The 12,440-nt window shown below is 42.4% G+C and overlaps 8 protein-coding genes across 12 annotated transcripts; 2 read left to right on the plus strand and 6 right to left on the minus strand.

The window, feature by feature from the left end:
• The first annotated feature begins 543 nt into the window (after positions 1–543).
• On the plus strand, positions 544–2,013 carry LOC135799578 (actin-binding Rho-activating protein-like). Its single transcript, XM_065312726.1, has 3 exons — positions 544–739; positions 1,146–1,460; positions 1,577–2,013. The coding sequence occupies exons 1-3, from the start codon at positions 575–577 to the stop codon at positions 1,790–1,792; spliced, it is 696 nt and encodes a 231-aa protein (XP_065168798.1). The 5' UTR covers positions 544–574; the 3' UTR covers positions 1,793–2,013.
• LOC135799575 (tyrosine-protein phosphatase corkscrew-like) lies at positions 1,996–6,584 on the minus strand. 4 transcript variants are annotated; one of them, XM_065312721.1, is made up of 9 exons: positions 6,358–6,583; positions 6,106–6,228; positions 5,852–6,046; positions 4,042–4,204; positions 3,654–3,981; positions 3,441–3,590; positions 2,756–3,378; positions 2,491–2,690; positions 1,996–2,428 (listed from the first exon to the last, which is right to left on the minus strand). In XM_065312721.1, exons 1-9 carry the CDS (start codon positions 6,369–6,371, stop codon positions 2,317–2,319), a joined length of 1,908 nt encoding a protein of 635 aa, XP_065168793.1. In that variant the 5' UTR covers positions 6,372–6,583; the 3' UTR covers positions 1,996–2,316. The 4 variants fall into 4 exon arrangements, with proteins under 4 accessions (XP_065168793.1, XP_065168792.1, XP_065168795.1 ...); XM_065312720.1 differs by having other exon boundaries at positions 3,654–4,204; positions 6,358–6,584; XM_065312723.1 differs by lacking the exons at positions 5,852–6,046; positions 6,106–6,228; positions 6,358–6,583 and adding an exon at positions 4,888–5,263.
• A 190-nt stretch (positions 6,585–6,774) lies between these two features.
• Positions 6,775–7,091, minus strand: LOC135799583 (uncharacterized). Its single transcript, XM_065312732.1, has one exon. The coding sequence runs from the start codon at positions 7,089–7,091 to the stop codon at positions 6,852–6,854; it is 240 nt and encodes a 79-aa protein (XP_065168804.1). The 3' UTR covers positions 6,775–6,851.
• Positions 7,092–7,205: 114 nt separating this feature from the next.
• Positions 7,206–8,062, plus strand: LOC135799582 (HCLS1-associated protein X-1). Of its 2 annotated transcripts, none has more exons than XM_065312729.1 (2): positions 7,206–7,347; positions 7,401–8,062. In XM_065312729.1, the coding sequence occupies exons 1-2, from the start codon at positions 7,280–7,282 to the stop codon at positions 7,960–7,962; spliced, it is 630 nt and encodes a 209-aa protein (XP_065168801.1). In that variant the 5' UTR covers positions 7,206–7,279; the 3' UTR covers positions 7,963–8,062. The 2 variants fall into 2 exon arrangements, with proteins under 2 accessions (XP_065168801.1, XP_065168803.1); XM_065312731.1 differs by having other exon boundaries at positions 7,425–8,062.
• On the minus strand, positions 7,967–9,287 carry Paf-AHalpha (Platelet-activating factor acetylhydrolase alpha). Its single transcript, XM_065312727.1, has 3 exons — positions 9,082–9,287; positions 8,679–9,008; positions 7,967–8,616 (listed from the first exon to the last, which is right to left on the minus strand). Exons 1-3 carry the CDS (start codon positions 9,145–9,147, stop codon positions 8,335–8,337), a joined length of 678 nt encoding a protein of 225 aa, XP_065168799.1. The 5' UTR covers positions 9,148–9,287; the 3' UTR covers positions 7,967–8,334.
• A 266-nt stretch (positions 9,288–9,553) lies between these two features.
• Positions 9,554–10,568, minus strand: LOC135799576 (uncharacterized). Its single transcript, XM_065312724.1, has 2 exons — positions 10,398–10,568; positions 9,554–10,301 (listed from the first exon to the last, which is right to left on the minus strand). The coding sequence occupies exons 1-2, from the start codon at positions 10,429–10,431 to the stop codon at positions 9,589–9,591; spliced, it is 747 nt and encodes a 248-aa protein (XP_065168796.1). The 5' UTR covers positions 10,432–10,568; the 3' UTR covers positions 9,554–9,588.
• Positions 10,555–11,442, minus strand: LOC135799581 (uncharacterized). The gene is made up of 2 exons (XM_065312728.1): positions 11,300–11,442; positions 10,555–11,248 (listed from the first exon to the last, which is right to left on the minus strand). The coding sequence occupies exons 1-2, from the start codon at positions 11,316–11,318 to the stop codon at positions 10,590–10,592; spliced, it is 678 nt and encodes a 225-aa protein (XP_065168800.1). The 5' UTR covers positions 11,319–11,442; the 3' UTR covers positions 10,555–10,589.
• LOC135799577 (uncharacterized) lies at positions 11,318–12,342 on the minus strand. The gene is made up of 2 exons (XM_065312725.1): positions 12,187–12,342; positions 11,318–12,119 (listed from the first exon to the last, which is right to left on the minus strand). The coding sequence occupies exons 1-2, from the start codon at positions 12,218–12,220 to the stop codon at positions 11,422–11,424; spliced, it is 732 nt and encodes a 243-aa protein (XP_065168797.1). The 5' UTR covers positions 12,221–12,342; the 3' UTR covers positions 11,318–11,421.
• Between the last annotated feature and the right edge of the window lie 98 nt (positions 12,343–12,440).

Below are 12,440 nucleotides of genomic sequence, written 5' to 3' on the forward strand. Positions count from 1 at the left end.
ACACAAATTTGAGTAATGTGTGCCGGTAAAGGCAGGTGTGCGTGCGTGCGTGTCGCGGCGGAATGCCAAACAAACCAATGCGATGACCAAACTTTAAAAACTAACATCTATCGATATCAATTTTCCAAACATAAGAATCTATTTGCAATGTCAATGTGATAGTTCAAAAAACTTTTATATTTCATAGTGAAAACGCAACTTAATTCAATGTATCCTAAGTAATGTGATTAGTTGCTGAGTTTACACTTTTTTGTATGGCTGGATGTTGCCAAGTTATTTCCGATTTTTCGCACAATGAATCACTCAGCAGGAATGCGTCGAAAATCTAATCATCACAATGCGCGTGCATTGTCCCTCACCACACCTACCCTCGCCGTATATTTGCGACATTTTTGTGTGGAATACGCTAATAAGCACTGCAGCGACTTGCATCAATCGTCGTTTTGCCGGTGACGCTTGTTGTTTAGGACTTGTTGAGCTATATATTTTTCACACGCTCACCGCCAGCGCCGCATCGGGTGGGACAGCCGTATATAAGCGAGGCGTCGGGACGCCTGCGACGCTTACAACTTATATGGTTACCGCGACTACAACCGCCGCCGACTCAGCAATACTTGGATACAGTGTTAAACTAAACCCAATTGAAAGTGAATTCGGCAAGTGCCTTCAGTTTTCTTCCGTTTTAAAGGTTTCCACTCAAACAAATATGCAAGCGGGCTGCGTGGAACGAGTCTTTGTGGTAAGTGCCGAAAACAAATTTAAGTACAATGTTGTAATCATATTGCGCTTTTAATCCGATTACAAGTATCGGTCAACTTTTAACGCCATTTTGACCTTTGATAAAATAATCCGCGTCATATTTTCTACGCAATTCCGCCTACAAGACATTGAAAGTGTCCGAAGGTCCCGCCGCGGAATTTCCTCCCAACATTCCAAACGATTTGGAAATATTTTCGGTCGCATAGCGGTAGGCTCGCCCCGGTGCTGCCGACAGCGGCTGTGACGCGCATATTTTGGCACAACTAAGCTTCAATTACGTCACACGATAAACTTAGAAAAACTGAACGCAGATGGTCATTTTTTTTCTCCGTTTGAAGCAAAATGCCACATTTGGACATGCTTAAAATGATTGCTGTTTGTTGCAGGACTCGCCTTTGAGCGCAAAAGTAGCGCTCTTCAACAAACAGGCAAACTCACATCAACAAAAACAAGCGGTTAATCCGTTCTCCAATGGCAAATGCGTTGGTAACATGGCCAAACCGCAGTTCTCAAAGGACGAATATGGCCGCCCTGCAAAAGGCTCACTTTCAGAAAGCAGAGCGTTCAAGGCCACTATCGAGATTTGCAAGGAGATGCTCGAGTGTTGTACGATAATCAACGACTACGGTGAGCCCCTCTTCGATCCCGAGGAGAAACCCGACGACTGCAGGAAAGTGATTAGTTTCGGCGCCCTGTTTCAAGTAAGTCGAAAACTTACAATATACACGTGCGCACTCACAGCACGCGCGAGCTCTAAATAAAAATATTGGCAAACAATCAACAGTCTGACTAACTGCCTCATATTGTGTGTGTGTAGATCTACACGGTGATCTCCGACAAATTGGTGGGAATGCTGTTGCGCGCCCGCAAGCACAAACTCGTCGACTTCGAAGGTGAAGTCCTCTTCCAACGGCGTGATGACCACGTGCCTATTATTCTCCTGAAGCCAATGAGTGAGATCAAGCGCATCTTTGAGGAGAAAATCAACATCGCGCGAGAAGGCCTCAAAGCGAATGAAGCCGAAAACTGCTGACGTCACGCGCGTCGTCCATCATCTAATTTAAGGCCTCACACCCCCAGACCAAAGACTATTTATTTCGTAACGGGAAGCCACACAACAGGGTAGTCAATAAGTATTGTCGTTTCTCTCATCACCATCGATCGCATCACCAGCGAGTCTCATCCGTATTTTATACTTTTCAAACCCCCTAGTTATGTAAGTTGTAAATATATACATTTTACGTTCCACCGAAACTGCCCTATATTAATAAATTTCATTGAAGCAGCACCATTCGTCCTCCTCGACATCGTAGACATAATTGCACTTACACGTAAATTGTTAAATATTACATTTTTGATTAAACTCTAACGTTCAACAACATTGCTAATATATGTTTGATGCGCACTTCGGGGAATAAATTAAATAGCTGGGCGGGCGCCCATTGCCGCAACCCGGTGTTGAACCAACATGTTCATAATAAGGAGATCTCTTTGGCTTGACGTTGGATGCACATGGAATTGTGATCAGGATATTGGTTGTCGAGCGTACCGTGCGCGTCACGTTTTCCGAGGTGGTGGCGTCGGGGCGCTGCTGCACAGAGTGCTCGACGCGTGCCGCTCCAGAGATGGAATGTTTTCGTATATGGTGCGTGGAATATCATCAGGCGGCCTATAAACAAATTAATCTCTGAAAATTAATCTCTCTCTCCATTGAAGAGTATAGAAATTGACCTTGGCAGCAGAGGTTTCTTCGTTTCGCTGCGTCCCACTGGCGTCGGTGTAGGGGCAGCTAAACTGTAATGCGGGTTCATCGTAGAGGAACGATTAGTAGGGTAACCGACACTGGCGCCTCCACCAACTGGTGGCAGAGCGCTGCTTAAATCGCTGGTGTACCGAATGTTTGTGTATTCCCGACCTGCCTCGCGTGATTTCTACATAAACAAACACCAATTAATAATCAACAAACCTGAATTATAAAAATACCTTATATAATTACCTGGTCAGCTTTCATGCGTACCGTGGTTGTTTCGATATGATGTTTGACTGCAAGATAAACGAACTTATATTGCGCTTCAGTTTGTACCATTCCTGAGCGCTGGGAGCGCACCATTTGCACAGCGCGTTGAATATCAATCTCACAGTCAAGGCCGTGCTTTTTCAACTGGTCGAGAATCATATCAATCACAATAAATGTGCCTGTGCGTCCTATTCCCGCTGAGCAATGTACCAATACAGCACCAGGTGGTTCATTGGCAGGCAAATCTAAAGCCAGCTGCTCTTGACACATGTTTACGTCCTGTAGGAAATTAAGGACAATGCCCGGATCGGATGGCACGCCATGATCAGGCCATGCCAGGAAATGATAATGGTATACTTTGCGTTCGCTGCCGGAATCCACCTTGCTGACGATGAACTCCCGCAGCGTGTAGTGCACTTTAGTTGATTCAGCCACGTTCTGCACGTGTATATGGCCGTATTCTTTGGCGGAGTTTACTTCCGGCCAATAGCGCGCGCATTTGTTCTTTCCTCGCTCGGTTTCCTTGGTGGTCATTACGATAACACGACTGTTTTCCTGCCAAACCATTTGCCAAAAATCGGCGACAGTCGAAGGTAAACATCCTGCAATGGCCGTCAGGCATTAATTTACTGATTGGAAACTTATTTAATAATCAATCGGTCACCTTGAGTGGCGATATAAACTTTATTGCTCGCTTCGTTCTCGTTTGAGCTGCCTGTCTCGTCCACCTTCCAACGAATGTAATTTGCATTAATGTAATCGGATCCTGGGACGCTGTGGTCGATGTCTGTCAGCTTCACCCTTGTCTCGTCGACTGTAAAATTTCAAATAAGTATTAGACAATTCCTTTTAATATTAAAATCATTGTTGCACATACAAGGTAGAATGTTCTTATAGCGATTTTTGTTCTTGCTCTCCGGTTTGCTGCCCTCAAGTCGCGAGAACTGCTTCTCTTGCTCCTGATGCTGCAGCGACTCGAACTCCTCCCAGAACCCACCCATCTTTCCAATCGTGTCATTTTTCTCTTCCTGCAACTGCTTCACGCGATTGTGAATACCACTGGCGTTGATGCGCGTAGCATTAAAGGGCTGCTTCAGGTGAACTACAGTTCCAGTGGTTTCCACCATCGGGTTCATCTTGTAATGCTCGATGAGGTCCGAAAGGCAGTCAAACGCCTTGCCGCCCCCAACATCGTATCGATTATCCTGTTGTGAAAATTTAAAAAGAGAAGAAGCAAAAACTACATAAATATCTGTGTTATTTACCTGGGTCCGAATCATCACATGTGTTACTTTATCATCAGTGCGGACGGAAAGGACAAAATCCCCCGGCTTCGATTGGCTCTCACGGACCAGGAAGCTGCCATTCTTGCCACGCTCCAAAATAAGCTTTTCCGCTTCCTTGCCGGATAGATGACCATGGAACCATCTGTGCACAAACAATTGCAACAAATGAATCAATTGCTATTTATGTAAAAGCAGAAAATACAATTTTCGCACTTGTAAAATATGAGCGCCTTGCGCAACTCGTGAAAAGCGGTTGAGATAATAATCTGGGCTGCGGGGACGGCGACGATCGAGACGTCGATCACCTGTGGCTTTAAACGTTCGCCAGTCATCACTCTTCTCGTGGCCGCCCACTCACCGCGACTAAACGACGCAATTCACTCTTTCTGTATTCATATTTGTCCCACTACGCAAACAACACGCGAAGGATTGTTACAGTTTCCGCGTCGATGTTTATATTCCGAGTTTGGCTTTAACTTTGACAAGAAACCAGTAATGGGGTCAAGTGCACGCACGCCGTGTCTCTCCTTATAAGTGCAATGAATCATTAAGCAGTGATACGCGTAATACGCATCCGAATGCGACCGTGAACAATTTTTATTATGCAATAAAACACTGCCCACGATGATGTCGGATTTCGTCGACATGGTGCATCGCGAGCGCATTGTTATTGCGCACAAGAGGCGCAAATCACTTCGGTAAACAATGGCGCGATCGAAATTGTCATTGAGCGACCGATCGACCGCAGGCACAAGGCTAAGCGCGGACACACGTAGTAATAAACAAAACGAACACGCTGTACGCGTCTAATTAATGATTCCTTACTCGTGTGTAGTGGTGATGTTGGGCGAATTCTGATGATGATTAGTCGGTGGCGGCGTTACCTTCCCCCAGCTCACACGCCGTTTGATCGCTTTGAAGTAGCCCATCTTGAAATCTTCAATGTGCGGTGGTAACTTTCGCTTTTATTTTTAGTCTATGGCACTCATTGTCACCGAATTACAATCTCGCGACGTGATGCGGTTCCGTGTTGTCGCTCGTCGCGGCTAATTGCGAATGCGAAGTTCGCGGTCGCGGCGCGATTTGTAATTCCGAGGTGACGCTCACGCTCACAGTGAGTACGTTTAAGCGAGCAGCAGGTATTGACGAGCTCTCTGCCAACGCAAAAGCAAGCACATGTCGTGAATAAATGTACGGCACGACTCGAATCGATGCATCTCTAAGGTGCACTTTGAAATCCCCGGCATATTTAATCACACGGCGTCATTGGCGAATTTGCTTCATTTGAAATGCAAACATAGCGCATCGTATTTATACCGGCGTGTTAATCATTGGAGAATGAAGAAGCGCGTGTGCAAACAGGCATGTGATCACAGGTTAATCGACTCACTGTTAACCATCTTGTTATCAAGCAGTTTATTGTTGATTTTAATGCTTAAAGTAAATCACAACAATTCGCAAATGGAATTTACACGCTTAGCATAGCAATGTCATTGCAAAATCGTGCCGCACCGATGAAATTAATTAAATAATTAAACGCAATTAAATAATCATTTATCCCAACCAACGCATAGTGAATCGTTAAATGATATGCAGAAACCAGTGTGATTTTGTTAGTCATTCACAATTATTGCAATTATAATCAATAAAATGAGTGTAATGCTATGCTTGCAGCGCCATTTTCTTCAAAGAAATGCAAACAATGAATATAATAGTGTTGTTTCAACACAATACAACAGTAACCATTGTTTTCCTGCACATGTATAACTATAAAATTAGAAAACATTACCTCTCTGTGGTTGGATCTGCACAATTCATGGGATACTTCAATTCAATTATTTCTCCATTCTTTTCCTTCAGCTGGTCTTGATTCTCCATGTAAAACTGCACCAACTCGGACAGGGTGGCAAATGTTTCACCTCCATACAGGTCATAGCAATCACCAGTGTTTTGTATTTTTATATGTGTCACCTCACCATTCCTCCTACAAATAGAGTAATCAGTAGTGTAATCAGGCATTTGGGAATAACATGTTCTATTTACCTAACTGATAGAGTAAAATTGCCAAACTTTGTTGAACTGTGCCTGACCAGAAAGCTGCTGTCTTTTCCACACTCCAGGAGCAGTTTCTCAGCCTCCAACCCTGTGATGGTGGGCCAAAACCACCTGAAACAAATTGTAAATTACAGGTATGTATTTCCCATAATGCACACCAAATGCAACAAGCAATCCCAGTGCAGCGAACTCGTTTATTGAACGCGCTTGACTGCTGTTTGCAGGAGGCAACGGACTCACCTTCTTGAACTCATCTCAATTTTTGCTTTGCGTAGTCGTCATTTAAAAGCACGCCGAATTCATCATCCACATTCCGTATCACAACTAAACTCACAATCACAACGCCAATTCACAAGCAGAGCTCAAAACCGCGTAGGCACATTTGCAATCCGTGCTCACAACCAAACTTACAACGCTAAAAAACAGCGAACTACATACATCCCGTCGGCCATCTTGGTTTTTGTCTTTGTATTGGATGCTAGACGAATTTTGTAGTCTTTTATTTTTTACCTCTTAATTTAATCCAATTCAATCCCGTAAATACCATTATAAATTTGTGGGATTAAAACTGAGCCAGGTGCAGGAGCACTGGACAAATTACATTACATTGAACTTGTCGCAGGAAAACAAATGCAGATATGTGATAACATGGTTGCATAGGTTATACAATTGTTTATTAAATTACTACTATTCACATGTGCATATGTAACTACAAATCAAATGGACGTACTTCATTAAGGTGCAATTGTTTTTGCACTGTCCGTTAATAGATCAATATTTGAACTTCCTTCTGTTAAGAGTTTCTGCTGGTCGAGTAATTCTCTCTGCTTCGCTTCTGGCCGCAGCACCGTGAAGTATCGATACCATCTCAAACCAAGATGCCCCACACCGTACAAAGTAATACCAATGCAGGTAAGCACGACACCTTTGTGCAATCTGTCAAGAAGTATGTTCGATTTTGCGACTTTCTTCATTATTATTCAGTATTTTGGTGTAAATTCATCGGTAAATAAAAGTATCGCCAACGTTACGAACTTAACCTTTCAAAGCAAACAAAGTTGCCTACACCAACCTGTCACTGTCAGATACCTGTGCAAAAAACAGCTGAGCAAGTTTGAAAATGTACTAATCTTTCTAGAAATTCCTGTAAACTTGGTGCTCCATGGATTTCTACAATTTATTCAAAGGTTTTTTTGGTATACCTAACTCAGTTCCACCAAGGGAGTTTCGGTAATATATTTAGAAATAATCCACTTATGTCTCAATACTCTAATACACTTTAGATTTGATGAAACTGATATCAACAGCCAAAATGAGCAACCTCAAGAAGACCCCAGCTGGTCCAGTTTCATGGGCAGTCCACATGAGTTTCATAAGTTTGTTGAAGAACAAATGCAGCATATAATGAGTTCCTTTGGTATGGGCAGACATGTGACGCCTTTTGATGATTTCAATACTCAAGAAACACCACCAGGCTCATTAAGGGAACAGTATTTGAAACCTGGTTTTGATCATCCCTCCACTAGTAAAGCAGATACTGACCTGGATGGTAGAGTGAGTATAGATGAGTTGGATACAGTTCTAAAACCATCAGGAGAAATGCAACCATACACAAAACCAATCATCAAAGGTGGAATGCACTTCTTTGGTCAGTCAATCTCCACCAGAACTGTGAGGAAGCCTGATGGTAGTGTGGAAACGACAAGAACCGTCACCGATAATGCCGGTAATCGAGAAACGACGGTGACGATGCGCGACAAAAACACTGAGCGCACAATTACGACGCGAATAGATGCAAACGGCGATGAAACAAAAGAGGAGAAGTTTGTTAATCTCTTAGACTAGGCGATATCAGTGTAGAAATATATTGAAAGCATCCTCTTGCATGTTATACAATAGTAATTTTTAAAATTACATACAATAAATAATAATGGTGATGTGAAAACAGACATAAATATATATATATGAGCAGACCATTTCATCATATTCATAAGAGAAAAACAAAAATCAAACACAGTTGGAATGTCTCACATTATGCACGATGTGCGCGCGCGTGTGGTGTGTGGTTTAAAGCTGCTTTCCATTTGTCTCAAAGTGCACTTGTACCTGTCAAAGACAATCGGATAATTGACCACAGACGCAGCACTCTACTTCGGAAATCATTTTTGGCTACAATTCGCAAGCTAACCGGTGGAGAGTTGATCCGATATGCATTGCTCATTCCGACGGCGTGAGATCTTTCTCTGTTTCGCCCTCATTTAGCAATTGCATGAGTAATTCATGCAGTGGTTCGAATGCTTTTCTACTGCCGGCGTTTGTCAGCAGGAGATAGTCATGCATATCATGATGGCTGATGCAGCCATCAGGTTGGATGAAACCTTTATCAATGGATATCACCTCTACTTTGGCTATTGTTGGGAACTTGTTTTTGAGCATCTCATTCACCTCACTTAGTTTGTCTCTAATTGAGTTTGGATGCTGACCCCTGGGTAGCAATGTCTAAACAAGTTTTAAGTCAATATTAAATTTATATGATGCCCATTTTCGACTTTATTACTTACAGGTATAACAATATATGCTTCTGGTAATTTTTCCCTGATGCAGTTGACAACTTCGACGATGCCGTCGAAGATTTCGCCCGCGGTGTTGCGGTGATTGTTGGTGCCCACATGTAATACGACAACCCTGGGTTTCACGTTGTCCAACTCGCCGTTTTGCACCCGCCACAGAACATTCTCAATCAAATCACGGTGAATGCCGAAGTTAAGGCAGTGCAATGGTGCGAACAGTTCGTTCCAGATATCGGTGTGTTGTAGCGCTTGCAGGATAGAATCCCCAATAAATATCACATCGGCGTCTTTTTCTCTAGTCTCGGACAGGAATCTATTATGCTAGATGTTTGAATAAACAATAACTGGCTGGTTGCAATTGTGGTAACTTTAGTTGGGATTTACGGATACTTACAATGCTTAGCCACCTTTGGTCACCGTCTGGATCTTCGACAGGTACTCCTACGGTACACGAGGTCATTTTTTGCACTTTAATGGTACTATAGCTAAATTGAATTGTTATTGAATTCCAAGTTTTGTAAAATTATTTTCTAGCGTTCGTCTGAAGTCACTGCGCGGCCATATTGGTGTTGATAAAAGAGGGGATACTATTTAAATCGTCATAAATGTCACGTAAATATCACAGAAATAGAGAATATATCTTGAAATGCTTTAAAATACACTCATTTAATTGTAATTAGTGATTGCCAATTGTATTTTAATTACACCTGCACCATTTTTACTTGTTTACGCTTTAATCCATTCCCCATAGATGGCGCGGTAGGTACGATTTCCGTTTTGGCGCGCAAACTGCCAAAGAAGCGTCACGCACTTGTCGATGCATTGGACTTAGTAATAATACCGGTTGCAATAACTTCGTTCATTAGTTCAGGTATGTTTTGGAATTTAATTAAATTCTGCGTTATTTTAAAACGAAACAATCAATTGAAGTCGCTGGTGTCTCTGGCCCAATCACCTCCGCAAACGACCTGCCATTAAAGGTCCACTTATGAAAATCAACCATTTTTAAGTTTTCAAATCCCAATTGTTGTGCAATCTTTTGTGTAATAAATGAAGAGCATAATGCTGTTACCAATTTTGGCAGTGGCAAAGGTTTTGGCACGCCGCTAAGCATGGTTCTGACATCATTGCCATCTTTCAATTGTTTAGCTAATTCAATTGAACATTGAAAAAGCGCTTTTGCCAATCCATGTCCTCTGTGCTCCTTGAGGGTAGCCAAAAACATGATCTCAAGCAGGACATCTACCTGATAATGCTTAAATATATCAAGTTCATTTCCCATGTCAATCATGAACTGTAAGAGATACTTGGCATTTGGAGTTTTGCACTTGGCTTGGTAGTCTATGAAATAATCCGATTCTTGTAATTGGGGTGCCAATTCAAATATATTAATAGCAGCGGCGGCCACTTCGCCAGTGGCAGTTTCAACTGCAATGATTGATACTCCATCCTCAGCAGCATGTATGATCATGTCTTCCAGTTCTGCTGCAGCTTCTGGATTCTTGGGTAATTCACATGCAACTGAAACGGTTTCTTCTCCGAAAAATGCCCGACGCATTACATTCATTGCTGCTGGGAGAGTTTCGTTTGTCAAGGAAACGAATTCATATCGTCCTGTAATGATGGGATGAAATTATACATAATTGAACATAACCCTAATTCAATTTCAAGGAATAATGCGGCAATAAAAAATATTCACGGCTATATTACCATCCGGAGTAGTTCCCCAGGTTCTTGTGGCCATTCTTGAATCTACTATTCACACACCAAGCGTGGTTATAGGCCCACACTTCTTTAACTTAAATTGGGACACGTCCTACATTCGCGTCACAGATTTTGCTAAGCGTAACGTAAACTCAAACTCAAGTGGATTTCAAAATATTTAATGACAGTATCTGTAAATTACAATTTGAACACTTGAAGTTTCAAAATTGTCTCCGAGGGCAATTCCCCGATACACTTGGCCTTCCACTTGGCAATCTCCGGCTGGAGATCAAGGACAGTGTAGAAACCTAATTTCTCCGTTAATTTTTTTGCAATAGGTGATGTGCACTCCGCGACCACCGCCCCAGGGCCAGTCTGGAGTTTGTTTTTCAATTGCCTAGCAAGTTCTATTGTCTCCTGCATCAACACGCCGGCACAACCGCGTCCTTTGAATTTTCCTGCCGTTGCTATGCAAATAATTTCCAAGTAACAATCGATGTTCATTTGTTTGAAAATGTACTCGTCGTATTGTTCTAAATCGACCACAAAGTTTAATATGGCTGCTGCCCCAGGCTGCTTGCAATTACGAGCGTACTTTTCGTATAGTTCAGGTGTGCTGCAAGTTGTTTGCAGGACGTTTAATGCAACAGCGGCAATTTCGCAGCCGTTCATGTAGCACAAAGAGTGTCCTTGTTGTATTAACATGTTAGTAAACGGACGCAGTTCTTGAATGGCTTCGGGTGATTTGTGTAAGTTCATTGCACGTGAGAAGTTTTCACAGGTCCAATAGTTTTCCATTATGAAGTCAAGAACTTCGGCACGATTTGTCTCGTCCACACGATGAACATTGTTGCGATCTGTAATTACACTTGCTAAAGATAAACGGATTTCTATTGTACGGAACTCACTTGCGATGGTATCAGTCATTTTGTTTGAGGTGAGGCAAGTTATGATTGCAATTTTATTTGGTACAATCTTTAAATATCACATAGGGGACAAGATAATTATTTCAAGTGGACGAGTGAGTAATTTATAGCACTTCCTTAAATATCAATTTTGAGGATTTGGTTTCGGGACCGATGCGTTCCGAGAAAGGTTTCCCTTCAAATGTGAATTGATCAAATGGCACTTCCAGTAGGACTTGGAATCCAAATTTTTCGCCAATTTTGGCTGTTGCGTTGGATGTAGCTAATGCCATTACGCATTCTGGTCGTGGACTGCCCTCTAAAGGAACCGCCATTTTGCCATGTTTTATACGATTTGCGATGTCCATGGAGAACTGCCACATTTCTGAACCCAGGTGGTGTCCGCGGTGTTCGCGCAGCGTGGCGATAAACATGATCTCCAGCCCGCATTTGATCTGCTTTTCAGTAAAGACATCGTACTGTTTCTCCATTTCGATCATGTAGCGCATTAGGCCTCTTGAGGACGGATTTTTACACTTGGCTTCGAACTGTTCGAAGTAGTTTTCTTCGTTTTCACCAGGTAAGACTTGGATCTTGTTGAAACAGGCGGCCACTGCTTTACCTGAGGCTTTTTCGATAGCGACTAAAGATACACCATCATTTGCTGCTCTTATGCACAACTCGGTGAGCTCTTCGATGGCCTGCGAGTTTTCCGCGACTCTTGTCGCAATGGAAACATTTTCATCGACAAAGAATGCCTGTTGAATTACGGCCAAGGCATCAGCCAGGGAGTCTTTGGTAATAATGGACAATTCGTACGCACCTGAAATGAAATGGTTAATCTTGAGAAATAAGAACCTACTCTCCTCCATTTTGTTTTTTTCTTATACCGTTTGCAACAGAATGCACATCGCTTAAACTCATTTTTAAAAAGCACTAAAACCTTATTTAGCTTGGTTATCCTGTGAAATAATATACACGAGTGTATAGCGTGGGTATAATATGTAATACTGATAAGAATTGTACTCCAACTATCTTGGAATATTATTTGAACTTTAAAGTCCACTCACGACGTAGATTCCCAATGAACTTTGCAGATAAATATTTTCATTGCTACTAAATAGAATAATGCTTTCCGTACTTG

This window comes from Atheta coriaria, unplaced genomic scaffold, assembly GCF_025399875.1.
Source record: "Atheta coriaria isolate IRGN ID8LTWV9N9 unplaced genomic scaffold, Caltech_Dcor_3.1 hic_scaffold_9_pilon, whole genome shotgun sequence".
Taxonomy (NCBI): Eukaryota; Metazoa; Arthropoda; class Insecta; order Coleoptera; family Staphylinidae; genus Dalotia; species Dalotia coriaria.